The sequence below is a fragment of the Oncorhynchus clarkii genome, chromosome 9 (genome assembly GCF_045791955.1).
Source record: "Oncorhynchus clarkii lewisi isolate Uvic-CL-2024 chromosome 9, UVic_Ocla_1.0, whole genome shotgun sequence".
Classification (NCBI taxonomy): Eukaryota; Metazoa; Chordata; class Actinopteri; order Salmoniformes; family Salmonidae; genus Oncorhynchus; species Oncorhynchus clarkii.
In genome coordinates, this window is record NC_092155.1 from 67,536,855 (window position 1) to 67,551,519 (window position 14,665).

Sequence of the window (14,665 nt, forward strand, 5' to 3'; positions counted from 1 at the left end):
TGGTCAGTCTGGTGGTCAGCCTGGTGGTCAGTCTGGTGGTCTGGTGGTCAGTCTGGTGGTCATTCTGGTGGTCAGCCTGGTGGTCAGTCTGGTGGTCTGGTAGTCAGCCTGGTGGTCAGCCTGGTGTTCAGTCTAGTGTTCTGGTGGTCAGCCTGGTGGTCAGCCTGGTGGTCAGCCTGGTAGTCAGCCTGGTGGTCAGTCTGGTGGTCAGTCTGGTGGTCTGGTGGTCAGTCTGGTGGTCAGTCTGATGATCAGCCTGGTGGTCATTCTGGTGGTCATTCTGGTGGTCAGTCTGGTGGTCAGTCTGGTGGTCAGCCTGGTGGTCATTCTGGTGGTCAGCCTGGTGGTCAGTCTGGTGGTCTGGTGGTCAGTCTGGTGGTCATTCTGGTGGTCAGCCTGGTGGTCAGTCTGGTGGTCTGGTAGTCAGCCTGGTGGTCAGCCTGGTGTTCAGTCTGGTGGTCAGTCTGGTGGTCAGCCTGGTGGTCAGCCTGGTGGTCAGCCTGGTAGTCAGTCTGGTGGTCAGTCTGGTGGTCAGCCTGGTGGTCAGCCTGGTGGTCAGTCTGGTGGTCATTCTGGTGGTCAGTCTGGTGGTCAGCCTGGTGGTCATTCTGGTGGTCATTCTGGTGGTCAGTCTGGTGGTCAGCCTGGTGGTCAGCCTGGTGGTCATTCTGGTGGTCAGTCTGGTGGTCAGCCTGGTGGTCTGGTAGTCAGCCTGGTGGTCAGCCTGGTGTTCAGTCTAGTGTTCTGGTGGTCAGCCTGGTGGTCAGCCTGGTAGTCAGTCTGGTGGTCAGTCTGGTGGTCAGCCTGGTGGTCAGCCTGGTAGTCAGTCTGGTGGTCAGTCTGGTGGTCAGCCTGGTGGTCAGCCTGGTGATCAGTCTGGTGGTCATTCTGGTGGTCAGTCTGGTGGTCAGCCTGGTGGTCATTCTGGTGGTCATTCTGGTGGTCAGTCTGGTGGTCAGCCTGGTGGTCAGCCTGGTGGTCATTCTGGTGGTCAGTCTGGTGGTCAGCCTGGTGGTCAGCCTGGTGGTCAGCCTGGTAGTCAGTCTGGTGGTCAGTCTGGTGGTCAGCCTGGTGGTCAGCCTGGTGGTCAGTCTGGTGGTCATTCTGGTGGTCATTCTGGTGGTCAGTCTGGTGGTCAGTCTGGTGGTCAGCCTGGTGGTCATTCTGGTGGTCATTCTGGTGGTCAGTCTGGTGGTCAGCCTGGTGGTCAGCCTGGTGGTCATTCTGGTGGTCAGTCTGGTGGTCAGCCTGGTGGTCTGGTAGTCAGCCTGGTGGTCAGCCTGGTGTTCAGTCTAGTGTTCTGGTGGTCAGCCTGGTGGTCAGTCTGGCAGTCAGTCTGTTGGTCTAGTGGTCTGGTAGTTAGTCTGGTGGTATAGTGGTCTGGTAGTCAGTCTGGTGGTCTAGTGGTCTGGTAGTCAGTCTGGTGGTCTAGTGGTCTTGTAGTCAGTCTGGTGGTCTAGTGGTCTGGTAGTCAGTCTGGTGGTCTAGTGATCTGGTAGTCAGTCTGTTGGTCTAGTGGCCTGGTAGTCAGTCTGTTGGTCTAGTAGTCAGTCTGGTGGTATAGTGGCCTGGTAGTCAGTCTGTTGGTCTAGTGGTCTGGTAGTCAGTCTGGTGGTATAGTGGTCTGGTAGTCAGTCTAGTGGTCTGGTGGTCAGTCTGGTGGTCTGTGGTCAGTTTGGTGGTCTGGTAGTCTAGTAGTCAGTCTGGTGGTCTGGTGGTCAGGTAGTCAGTCTGTTTCTCAGTCTGGTGTCTGGTAGTCAGTCTGGTGGTCAGTCTGGTGGTCTGGTAGTCAGTCTATTTCTCAGTCTGGTGGTTTGGTGGTCAGACAGGTGGTCAGTCAGGTGGTCAGCCTGGTGGTCTGGTGGTCAGTCTGGTGGTCTGGTGGTCAGTCTGGTGGTCTGGTAGTCAGTCTGGTGGTCTGGTAGTCAGTCTGGTGGTCAATCTGGTGGTCTGGTGGTCTGTCTGGTGGTCTGGTAGTCAGTCTGGTGGTCAGTCTGGTGTCTGGTAGTCAGTCTGGTGGTCAGTCTGGTAGTCAGTCTGGTGGTCTGGTAGTCAGTCTGGTGGTCTGGTAGTCAGTCTGGTGGTCTGATGGTCCATCTGGTGGTCTGGTAGTCAGCCTGTTTCTCAGTCTTGTGTCTGGTTGTCAATCTGGTGGTCAGTCTGGTGGTCAGTCTGGTGGTCTGGTGGTCAGTCAGGTGGTCAGTCAGGTGGTCAGCCTGGTGGTCAGTCTGGTGGTCAGTCTGGTGGTCTGGTAGTCAGTCAGTTTCTCAGTCTGGTGTCTGGTAGTCAGTCTGGTGGTCTGGTAGTCAGTCTATTTCTCAGTCTGGTGGTCAGGTCAGTCAGGTGGTCAGTCTGGTGGTCAGGTGGTCAGCCTAGTGGTCTGGTAGTCAGTCTGGTGGTCTGGTGGTCTGTCTGGTGGTCAGCCTGGTGGTCTGGTGGTCTGGTAGCCAGTCTGGTGGTCTGGTGGTCAGTCTGGTGGTCTGCTAGTCAGCCTGGTGGTCTGGTGGTCAGTCTGGTGGTCTGGTAGTCAGTCTGGTGGTCTGGTGGCCAGTCTGTTGTCTGGTAGTCAGTCTGGTGGTTTGGTGGTCGCCTGTTGTCTGTTAGTCAGTCTGGTGGTCAGTCTGGTGGTCAGTCTGGTGGTCTGGTGGTCAGTCTGTTGTCTGGTAGTCTATCTGGTGGTCTGTTGGTCAGTCTGGTGGTCTGGTGGTCAGTCTGGTGGTCTGGTAGTCAGTCTGGTGGTCTGGTAGTCAGTCTGGTGGTCTGGTGGTCCGTCTGGTGGTCTGGTGGTCAGTCTGGTGGTCTGGTAGTCAGTCTGGTGGTCTGGTAGTCCGTCTGGGGGTCTGGTGGTGAGTCTGGTGGTCAGTCTGGTGGTCTGGTGGTCAGTCTGGTGGTCTGGTGGTCAGTCTGGTGGTCAGTCTGGTGGTCAGTCTGGTGGTCTGGTGGTTCTTACGTGGGACAGATGTTCCTCCAGTTCCTCCACCTTCTCCAGAGCCACGTTCTTGGTCTCCGCATCCTCCAGCAGCCCGCCCACATCAAACACATTGTCCAGGTAGGCCTGAATCTGGACTGACAGCTTGTCACTCTCTGTGTACTTGGATTTCTGTAGGGAGAGAAGGAGAGATTCAGGTCAGTGAGTCACAGTAAGACACATACCTTAGAGGTAACATTTTAAAGGCATCTTGGAAAAAGGACAGAACTTAAAATGACCATTTCCACTTTTTGCCTTCAAATGCGATATCAAAAGGCATAAGAAATAGCCTATGTGTGGCTCCTTGGAGACTTCATTCAAGTAGATGTTGGGCCAGAAGTTTTTCCTGACCTGACCAGGTAAAATCCAGGCCCTGGTTTTAGTGACTGTTCATGAACACATGATTTACATTAATTATTATATTGTAATTATAACGTCCTCCATACCTCCAGGTAGTCGTCAAGGCCCAGCTTGGTGAACTCATACTGCAGGTGAACCCTGAAGTTCATGTCTTCTACTGAGTGAACCATGATGTTGATGAACTGCATGCAGGCCACCATGAAGTCGATGTTCCCGTCCTCCACACGGAAATAGTCCATCAGCTTCTCAAAGCGATGCTTCTCCTTGCACACCTGAAAAGGAAAATAATGAGTATGTATTAGATCAATACAGAGCTGAGTATCTTTTGGGGAAAAAAAAAAAAGTAATTTTCCAGTCCAGTAGAGTAGGATGCAGTTCAGTTATGTTCCCTTCTGAACCACTTCAGTGTCCGATATGGTCCAATATTTTTTAAATAAATTTGACATAATGTATGGCTGTCTCTTTGTAAAATACAGTTCCTGTGCTGTATTACAGAGTCTCAGGTTAGAGAGTGACTATTTACCTTTTATTTTTATTTTGAATTACTGGGAATCTTCCTTCCCAACAGAATGCCTAATGAAACACTAAGAAAGTTGACATTAAAGGCATTAAATATATTTGAAATTATTCCAATTTAGATCATTTAAAATATACAAAAGTAAATTTATCATGGATATACTTCAATAGTAAGTATGATCAAAGTATGATCAAAACAAACAAAAAATGCCACCTGGGATGCCAAGGATATGAGTGTAAGCAAAGGTCAACACACTCAATTTGGAATGAAAATATCTTCTGATTATAGGAATTCATGGGAAGGGAACATAAGAAAATAAGGAAAAGGGATAAAGATCTTGCCAGACACACACACACACACACACACACAAACGATTACACACACACACAGACACACACACACAGACACACACACACACACACACACAAACGATTACACACACACACATACACACACACACACACACACACACACACACACACACACACACACATACAAATGGTTACACACAAACACAGAGAGGATTTCCCAACCTAAAGATAACCCTCAGATTTGAATAAAGACACAATCCCTTATTCCATATCAGCATTCTTTAACCTAGAGTTGTTGTGCTGTAATAAATACTTCATTACAGTACTAATATGGCTATAAACCAGGTCTGCTTCCCAAATGGCACCCTATCTCTTATATACTGCACTTTTTTTTACAAGGGCCCAAAACATTTCAGTAATGTGTCAACTGTCATTATTATGACATTGTTAAATCTCACTACAAAGCTATTGGTTGAATCCCACATTGTTGTGACTGGGTGGCTGATTAGAGCATTGGGGCTCTGCAGATTGCTCAGAGTAATTGGGTTGTTCCGGTGTTTAGATGACTATTCAGGCTGTAAAGGCTAAGCAAACCTTTGTGATCCACTCACTCCCAAAGGGGAGTTGAACCTTATCAAGGTCACCTCATATCTGATGGCTTAATGAGACTAATAGCCCTATACATGGCAGGGTTTTGGCCTTTGCCTCGCAGAACTGTGTTCAAGTAGTATTTGCTTTATTGATTGAGCTTGCATGGCACAATGGAACTAGTGGAATAGTCCAAAATGTATAAACCCTATTAGGGCTGTTGCAGTGACCGTATTGCCGCCACACCGGCATGACTTTTAGTCACGGTAATTAGGCTTCTCCAAGCTCTGATGCTGCTGATGGTCATTAGTAGCCTACCAAACTTGCTAACTGCCTGGTACTCTATTGTCCCTCTAATCACTCTGACATCAATGCAAATGTAACTGAAAATATAATCAAACACTTCATGATAGCCCATGAGCTCATGTTCAACATTTCTATGGGCTATACAATTGCAGGAGAAAACAGAATGATGGCCTCTATTAAAAAGAGGCGCTCCCATCAGCGTTCTATAGGCTAGGCCTACTATATTTATTTCTCAACTTCCTAATATTAAGCACATTGCTTCTCTTTACAACAGGAGTATAGCCTACCTGGCTGGCATGAAAATAAACCATGGGGAAAAACATCCTCCATTCACTATTTAAGTGTATAGATGACATGTATTGTTTCCGTGGATGGCTGGGTGCCAGCAGAGTTTTGCATGCGCAAGTAGCTTGGAGCAGACATTTTCTCTCTCTCTCTCCTATTGAAAATGCTACAGTCCGGTTGAAATATTATCGATTATGTATTGTAAAAACAACCTGAGGATTGATTATAAAAACCATTTGACATGTTTCTACGAACTTTATGGATACTATCTGGAATTTTCGTGACCGCTCGAGCCTGTGGATTTCTGAACATACCGCGCCAACCAAATGGAGGTATTTTGGATATAAAAATAATCTTTATGGAACAAAAGGAACATTTATTGTTTAACTGTAAGGGTTCTCATCCTCCTCTTCTGATGAGGAGTAGCGAGAAGGATCGGAGGACCAATGCGCAGCGTGGTAAGTGTCCATAATGTTTTAAATAAAGACAATAGAACACTCGAACAAAACAACAAACGATGACGTGAATATACAAAACCGAATACAGTACCGTGTGGCCCAAACACTCACACGGAAAACAAACACCCACAACCCAAAAGTGAAACCGAGGCTACCTAAGTATGATTCTCAATCAGGGACAACAATTGACAGCTGCCTCTGATTGAGAACCATACTAGGCCGAACACAGAAATCCCAAATTATAGAAAAACTAACATAGACAACCCAAACAACTCACGCCCTGACCATACTAAAACAAAGATATAATGACAGAACTAAGGTCAGAACGTGACAGTAACTGGGAGTCTCGTGAGTGCAAACATCCAAAGATCATCAAAGGAAAGCGATTCATTTTATTGCTTTTCTGACTTTCGTGACCAATCTACTTTGCTGCTAGCTGTTTGTAATGTTTTGTCTGCTGAGAGAGATGTCCTTACATAGACGCTTGGATAGCGTTCACCGAAAGGCTTTTTTGAAAACTGACATGCCAGGTGGATTAATAACAAGCTACGCTGTGTTTTGCTATATTGCACTTGTGATTTCATGAAAATTAAATATTTTTTGTAATTTAATTTGAATTTGGCGCTCTGCAAATCAGCGGATGTTGACGAAAATGATCCCGCTAGCGGGATGGGTGCGCCAAGAAGTTAACCGCTCAACACAGAATAGCCGCATGTGCGCACTCCCTCAAATCGTTTGGAGAAAATATTTATAATACTTATTTTCCACCATAATTTGCAAATAAATTCATTAAAAATCCTACAATGTGATTTTCTGGATTTTGTTTCGAATTTTGTTTGTCATAGTTGAAGTGTACCTATGATGAAAATTACAGGCCTCTCTCATCTTTTTAAGTGGGAGAACTTGCACAATTGGTGGCTGACTAAATACTTTTTTGCCCCACTGTATGTGTGAAAGCTAGGAGATGCTAAATGTGTTTATGTTAATTTAAGGGTCAATCACCATGAGACTGATAGTTATTTGCTTGACAATCACCAGCTGACTACATTTTGTGACCACCACAGCCCTAAACCCAATCCACCTGGCACACAATCAAACCCTGAAAGTATCTGAATCAGATCTGGTGGATGAACTATTGTTAGCATTTTCCTGTAGATGTGTGCTGTACTGCACCTCTTTGAAGTTATCGAAGGCAGAGAGTATGATCTCATGGCCTCCTCTAACCAGACACACCGCAGCCAGCAGCTCCAGAACCAGGGCTTTAGTCCTGTAGACAAAACAAAAAACAAACTGTATTCCACCTGTATGTGGTTCACGTCCACCACACTATGGCTTTGATACATTTAATCTATAAAGATATGTCATCTCTCCATCAACTGTATACATTCTAAACACTTGGTAAAGCACTGCATGAAGACATAGAGAAGCTGTAATGCATAAATCCATACTTTGATGTTTAACACCCACATAGAAGCAGGATAGCAGGGACGGATCGCGGCTCTAGCAGAACTTATGCTAAAATAGGTCATTATGACGCTTTAACACTGTAATCCCCTCTATACTAAACATTCCTCTAACACACTGGATGTATAACAGGGCTTGTCCCAAATGGCACCCTATTCCCTACATGGTGCACTACTTTTGACCAGCGCCCTATTGGCCCTTCTCAAAAGTAGTGCACTAAATAAGGAATAAGGTGCAATTTTGGATGCAAATCATTCCTTTGCCAGATGGGAGCCCCCCACCCAACTTCACAGAGAATGCCGATGGGAGCCCCCCGCGCCCCGTGGAGAAGGAGAGGTGTATCATATGAACAGGCGGATCAAATGTTTCACCTTTTGCCTGACCTACACCTTGATCTACACCCTGACCCACCCTTAATACTCTCAAGCTGGGGAGGGGGCCTGAGTTCTTACCTTGACCTCTTATTGTGGGTCAGACTTGTCAGACTGCCTCCTTGCTTGACTCATCCTCACTTGTGACAAGGGTTCTCTCTGCACTAACTTGGTTTGTATAAGAATCTTTTACAATGGCTATTCTCAAGCTAAGGAGGCAGGGCCGGGCCTGAGTTCTGCTCACCTCGAGTTCCTATTGTTCAGACTGAGGGCTATTTCGTTGACTGCGTGTGCGTGCGACATGACCAGGTTGAAGCCATACTGGAGAGAGAGGAAACAGAGATACAACCAGATGTGGTCAAACAGAAGAACACTCTCCTCTGTGGCGGCTCATACAGGAAACATCACACACATCTACAGCAGACTCAGCAGACAGCAGACTCTTAAATAGAAAATTAGGCTGCATATGCCCTTTCCATTTGTTTTGTAACGAGAGAGAATAGTGATTTGTGGTTATAATGTATATTGGTGACAGGGGGTTGCTTTGATAGTGGATATCCCCAGTCAGTACCTGGTAGTTCATTATGGCTCGCAAGCACATGATGCAAACGTGCACGTCGTCCTTCTGGCTCACGAGTAGTGAGTTCTTGATGGTTTTGCTGTTCGGTGCTGTGCCATAGCTGCAACATAGGGCAAAGGTCAACAACAACATGTTTTTATTCAATCTTTAGTTATCATACGACAAAAACAACAACCACAACAACAACAACGTATGATTCCACTTCATTCTTCTTGGTTGTTCTAAACAGTCAGAGCCCATCTTCATTGTGTGTTCATATTGTGTTTTGTGACATCTTGATTTGGAACAGCAGGAAGTGAGGTATAAATGAGGCTCAGTGCTGCACAATATCTGGCAGCCATGTGACTGTATCTACTGGGTTTGTGCTCCAGCACCACCAAGCTCAAAGTGAATCACAGAGGGTATTTGGCAGAGCAGAGGGACCCGAAATGGCCCATGTGGTTACTGATGCATTCTGGGTGGTTTCCTGACACCCGTTTGTCCCCAGGCTTATGTCTGCGCGTCACAGAGCAGTCTATCCTCCACATCCTCTCATCTTTCTGTCTCTCTCTTTTCTCGCCTATATCTTTTCTGCTTCTGCTTTTTGATACAGAATCTCCTGGGTCTCCTCTCTCTGGCTTGATGTGCTCACTGGATGAAGAATCACAGGGCAGACGGCCCACATGTGGAGCTCAGAACAGCTGAGCCTAATCTGTCCATGACAGAACAGTGGAACACATCTGGATGGAGGAAGACCATCAAACATGGAAGGAAACGCACAGTGCAGACGGCCAAAAAACAACCATTCTGTCTCCGTCTCTGTCCCTGTAACAGCAGACAGATTAACCCACAACCCCCTGCAGTGAGTTCAGGAGTGACGACTCTTATCATCTTATCCTATCACGTCCTCTCCAGACCCAGACAGCTCAACATCATTCCACCAGCATCATCATCATCATCATAGCAGAGGACTAGCTGACATGCTAACATGCTGACATACGTCAGGGCCAAGGGTTAATGGAGCAAGGCACAGTAACAGCAGCAACACAGTAGTAAACGATACGTACCGGAGAACAGACTGGCGCGCAGAGCGGACCAGCGTGTTGCAGAAAGGCTGAGTGCTGCCCTGATGGAGATCCTCTATAGACCTACTCCAGGACTTAGACTTGTCCAGGGAAATCTCCTCCCCCATCTCCAGACCCTCAAAATTCAACCTGGGCAACGGACGGACAGACAAGCAGAAGGACGGACAGACAGACGGGTAGACATAGACAGACAGACAGACAGACAGACAGACAGACAGACAGACAGACAGACAGACAGACAGACATACAGACGGACAGACGGACAGACGGACAGACGGGCAGACGGGCAGATGGGCAGAAGGGGGTCGAAGTAGATTAGGTTAGAAATGCAGCTTGGTAAAAGGTCAAAGGTTATGTTATACAGTAGAACTGCACAGTAAAGCTTAGTGCAACACAGAGGTGACAGGCTCAGTCATTCCCATTCAGGTCCATAATATGCCAGCATGACAATATAAAAGCACAGACAATCAAGTCCAACCTATTTATTCCTTGTGTCACTACTTCTATTTTATTTAATTTTTTTTTTTTTTTTTTTTTTACTCTGCATTGTTGGAAAAATACCCATAAGCAATGTTCCCTCTAAGATGCGCCACAGTAGCCCTGAGACTGCCGTGCAGAAAAGCAGCCCACAGAGACAAGCACGAGATTCGAGATCCTACCGCTGGCCAATCGGATGTCTCAGATGACCGTGTCTGCAGTAATAGTAGCAGTAGTACCAGGAATAAAAGAAAGCTATAGCAAAGTTCATACTGTGAGATTTCTAAACATTTAAAACAAGACTAGAGAGAGACCGTCAACGAATACAGTAATGAGCTGCTGTTTTTATGACTGAGTTCATGTTTAAGTTCTTACTCAGCACTGTCAACACTTTGTGTGTCCGTAGCTCCTATCTGTTTGTATCAACACTTCTTGGATCCAGTGCCAATCTGGTTAGGTAGCTAATTACTTCCAGTCTCCTGAAGATATGCTAAGCTTAGCTTAGGTTGTGTGTACTCACATGACAGCACACTGAGCAAAGGACAGGTACTCCACCAGGATATCAAGACCCCTGTTCTCATCGTTGAGGAACTCCCGGACCCACCTGGGTAACATGGAGAGTGAGGTTAGCGGGGCAGAATATTCAGGAGCCAGCACACCCTTAGGAACAGACAGGAAGGAGGAAGGAGATAAGAACAGAGAAGAACAGAGAAGAACAGAGAGGAAGGAGAGAAGAACAGAGAAGAACAGAGAGGAACAGAGAGGAAGGAGGAAGGAGAGAAGAACAGAGAGGAATAGAGAGGGAGGAGGAAGGAGAGAAGAACAGAGAGGAAGGAGAGGAAGGAGAGAAGAACAGAGAGGAATAGAGAGGGAGGAGGAAGGAGAGAAGAACAGAGAGGAACAGAGGAAGGAGGAAGGAGAGAAGAACAGAGAGGAAGGAGAGAGGAACAGAGAGGAAGGAGAGGAAGGAGAGAAGAACAGAGAGGAACATGGAGGAAGGAGAGAAGAACAGAGAGGAAGAGAGAGGAAGGAGAGAAGAAAAGAGAGGAAGGAGAGAGGAACATAGAGGAACAGAGAGGAAGGAGAGAAGAACAGAGAAGAACAGAGAGGAAGGAGAGAAGAAAAGAGAGGAACAGAAAGTAAGGAGGAAGGAGAAAAGAACAGAGAGGAAGAGAGAGGAAGAGAGAGGAAGAGAGAGGAAGGAGAGAAGAAAAGAGAGGAACAGAGAGGAAGGAGAGAAGAACAGAGAGGAAGGAGAAAAGAAAAGAGAGGAACAGAAAGGAAGGAGGAAGGAGAGAAGAACAGAGAGGAACAGAGAGGTAGGAGAGGAAGGAGAGAGGAAGAAAAGAGGAAGGAGAGAGGAACAGAGAGGTAGGAGAGGAATGTTCCTCTCTCCTTCCTCTCTGTTCCTCTCTGTTCTTCTCTCCTTGCTCTCTGTTCCTCTCTCCTTCCTCTCCTACCTCTCGGTTCCTCTCTCCTTCCTCTTTTCTTCCTCTCTCCTTCGTCTCCTACCTCTCTGTTCCTCTCTCCTTGCTCTCTGTTCCTGTCTCCTTCCTCTCCTACCTCTCTGTTCCTCTCTCCTACCTCTCTCCTTCCTCTCTGTTCCTCTCTCCTTCCTCTCTGTTCCTCTCTCCTTCCTCTCCTACCTCTCTGTTCCTCTCTCCTTCCTCTCCTACCTCTCTGTTCCTCTCTCCTTCCTCTCTGTTCCTCTATCCTACCGCTCTGTTCCTCTCTGTTCCTCTCTCGTTCCTCACTGTTCCTCTCTCCTTCCTCTCTGTTCCTCTCTCCTTCCTCTCTGTTCCTCTCTCCTTGCTTTCTGTTCCTCTCTCCTTCCTCTCTGCCCCTCTCTGTTCCTCTCTGTTCCTCTCTGTTCCTCTCTGTTCCTCTCTCCTTCCTCACTGTTCCTCTCTGTTCCTCTCTCCTTCCTCGTTTCTTCCTCTCTGTTCCTCTCTCCTTCCTCGTTTCTTCCTCTCTGTTCCTCTCTCCTTCCGCTTTTCTTCCTCTCTGTTCCTCTCTCCTTCCTCTCTGTTCCTTTCTCCTTGCTCTCTGTTCCTCTCTCCTTCCTCTTTGTCCCTCTCTGTTCCTCTCTCTGTTCCTCTCTCCTTCCTCTCTGTTCCTCCTCTGTTCCTCCTCTGTTCCTCTCTGTTCCTCTCTCCTTCCTCTCTGTCACTCTCTCCTTCCTCTTTGTCCCTCTCTGATCCTCTCTGTTCCTCTCTCCGTCCTCTCTGTTCCTCTCTCCTTGCTCTCTGTTCCTCTCTGTTCCTCTCTCCTTCCTCTCTGTCCCTCTCTCCTTCCTCTCTGTTCCTCTCTCCTTCCTCTCTGTTCCTCTGTTCTTCTCTCCTTGCTCTCTGTTCCTCTCTCCTTCCTCTCTGTCCCTCTCTCCTTCCTCTGTTCCTATGTTCCTCTCTCCTTCCTCTCTGAGGAGGAACAGAGAAGTAGGAGAGGAAGGAGAGAGGAACATAGAGGAAGGAGAGAGGAACAGAAGAAGGAGAGAGGAACAGAGAGGAAGGAGAGAGGAACAGAGAGGAAGGAGAAAGGAACAGAGAGGAAGGAGAGAGGAACAGAGAGGAACAGAGAGGAACAGAGAGGAAGGAGAGAGGAACAGAGAGGAACAGAGAGGAAGGAGAGAGGAACAGAGGAAGGAGAGAGGCACAGAGAGGAAGGAGAGAGGAACAGAGAAGTAGGAGAGGAAGGAGAGAGGGACACAGAGGAAGGAGAGAGGGACAGAGAGGAAGGAGAGAGGAACAGAGAGGAACAGAGAGGAAGGAGAGAGGAACAGAGGAAGGAGAGAGGAACAGAGAGGAAGGAGATAGGAACAGAGAAGTGGGAGAGGAAAGAGAGAGGAACATAGATGAAGGAGAGAGGAACAGAAGAAGGAGAGAGGAACAGAGAGGAAGGAGAGAGGAACAGAGAGGAACAGAGAGGAAGGAGAGAGGAACAGAGGAAGGAGAGAGGCACAGAGAGGAAGGAGAGAGGAACAGAGAAGTAAGAGAGGAAGGAGAGAGGGAGATAGAGGATGGAAAGAGGAACCGAGAGGAAGGGGAGAAGCACAAGGACAGGCAGAGACTGAACACACTAGCTACTCACATTCCTGAAAACTGTAAAAGCCTGCACAAAATGGGGTCCCCCCCACTCCCCTCCACCCCACTACACCCCTGACGGAGAAAGAAAGGACTTGGCAAGGCTCCAGATTTCCTCTTCATTTAACTCCAGCTTTCTGGAAGGTGAAAAAGAAAGTCCAAGCAAAGGAATTCCTGTTTCGGTGAGATAAATAATATGGAAGGCATATGGTATGGCTGAGAGAGGGGACTGGGCTGAGAGAGGGGACTGGGCTGAGAGAGGGGACTGGGCTGATAGAGGGGACTGGGCTGAGAGAGGGGACTGGGCTGAGAGAGGGGACTGGGCTGAGAGAGGGGACTGGGCTGAGAGAGGGGACTGGGCTGATAGAGGGGACTGGGCTGAGAGAGGGGACTGGGCTGATAGAGGGGACTGGGCTGAGAGAGGGGACTGGGCTGAGAGAGGGGACTGGGCTGAGAGAGGGGACTGGGCTGATAGAGGGGACTGGGCTGAGAGAGGGGACTGGGCTGATAGAGGGGACTGGGCTGAGAGGGGACTGGGCTGAGAGAGGGGACTGGGCTGAGAGAGGGGACTGGGCTGATTGAGGGGACTGGGCTGAGAGAGGGGACTGGGCTGATAGAGGGGACTGGGCTGAGAGAGGGGACTGGGCTGAGAGAGGGGACTGGGCTGATAGAGGGGACTGGGCTGAGAGAGGGGACTGGGCTGAGAGAGGGGACTGGGCTGATAGAGGGGACTGGGCTGATAGAGAGGGACTGGGCTAGAGAGGGGACTGGGCTGAGAGAGGGGACTGGGCTGAGAGAGGGGACTGGGCTGATAGAGGGGACTGGGCTGAGAGAGGGGACTGGGCTGATAGAGGGGACTGGGCTGATAGAGGGGACTGGGCTGAGAGAGGGGACTGGGCTGAGAGAGGGGACTGGGCTGATAGAGGGGACTGGGCTGAGAGAGGGGACTGGGCTGAGAGAGGGGACTGGGCTGAGAGAGGGGACTGGGCTGATAGAGGGGACTGGGCTGAGAGAGGGGACTGGGCTGATAGAGGGGACTGGGCTGATAGAGGGGACTGGGCTGATAGAGGGGACTGGGCTGATAGAGGGGACTGGGCTGAGAGAGGGGACTGGGCTGATAGAGGGGACTGGGCTGAGAGAGGGGTCTGGGCTGAGAGAGGGGACTGGGCTGAGAGAGGGGACTGGGCTGAGAGAGGGGACTGGGCTGATAGAGGGGACTGGGCTGAGAGAGGGGACTGGGCTGAGAGAGGGGACTGGGCTGAGAGAGGGGACTGGGCTGAGAGAGGGGACTGGGCTGAGAGAGGGGACTGGGCTGATAGAGGGGACTGGGCTGAGAGAGGGGACTGGGCTGAGAGAGGGGACTGGGCTGAGAGAGGGGACTGGGCTGAGAGAGGGGACTGGGCTGAGAGAGGGGACTGGGCTGAGAGAGGGGACTGGGCTCAGGTCGGAGCCGACAGCGTCATTGTGGTAAATCATCTGGATATGTGTGCAACAAAAGGTCAACATTCACCTTCTTCTACCATTTCTGTCAAGCCGTTTACACATACAGTTTGACCCATACGTTGATAAATCCAACGTATACACCACCCAGAATGCACTGCAACTACCTCTGCAACGCAATACTGCAAAGCAAACGCAGCGTTTCATTGGAAATTAATGTAATTCTGGTGTACCAAAATGCAATGACACTGTCTGTGTGTTCGAAGCGTTAGCCTCAAGACCCCTGCTCCCCCCCTTAGGAAACCACAGGGGAGTAGAATTGGGGTAAAATGTTCCAAAAATAGCCACAATATTTTGGTTAGGGATGTAACTGGGACATGGGACTGTTTGGTTACA

The 14,665-nt window shown here is 48.9% G+C and overlaps 1 protein-coding gene across 3 annotated transcripts in view; it reads right to left on the reverse strand.

The window, feature by feature from the left end:
- LOC139416821 (formin-like protein 3) overlaps positions 1 to 14,665 on the reverse strand; it is an 85,268-nt gene that overhangs the window by 22,941 nt on the left and 47,662 nt on the right. For all 3 annotated transcript variants that reach the window (XR_011635131.1, XM_071165908.1, XM_071165907.1), the window contains exons 4-10: positions 10,270 to 10,353; positions 9,255 to 9,401; positions 8,200 to 8,308; positions 7,873 to 7,949; positions 6,967 to 7,060; positions 3,415 to 3,600; positions 2,951 to 3,100 (exon numbers count right to left, since the gene is read on the reverse strand). Coding sequence is in view for 2 of the 3 variants with exons in the window: in XM_071165908.1 (XP_071022009.1) it covers positions 2,951 to 3,100; positions 3,415 to 3,600; positions 6,967 to 7,060; positions 7,873 to 7,949; positions 8,200 to 8,308; positions 9,255 to 9,401; positions 10,270 to 10,353 (847 nt within the window). In the remaining variant the exon portion in view is untranslated. The remainder of the gene's footprint in view (positions 1 to 2,950; positions 3,101 to 3,414; positions 3,601 to 6,966; positions 7,061 to 7,872; positions 7,950 to 8,199; positions 8,309 to 9,254; positions 9,402 to 10,269; positions 10,354 to 14,665) is intronic.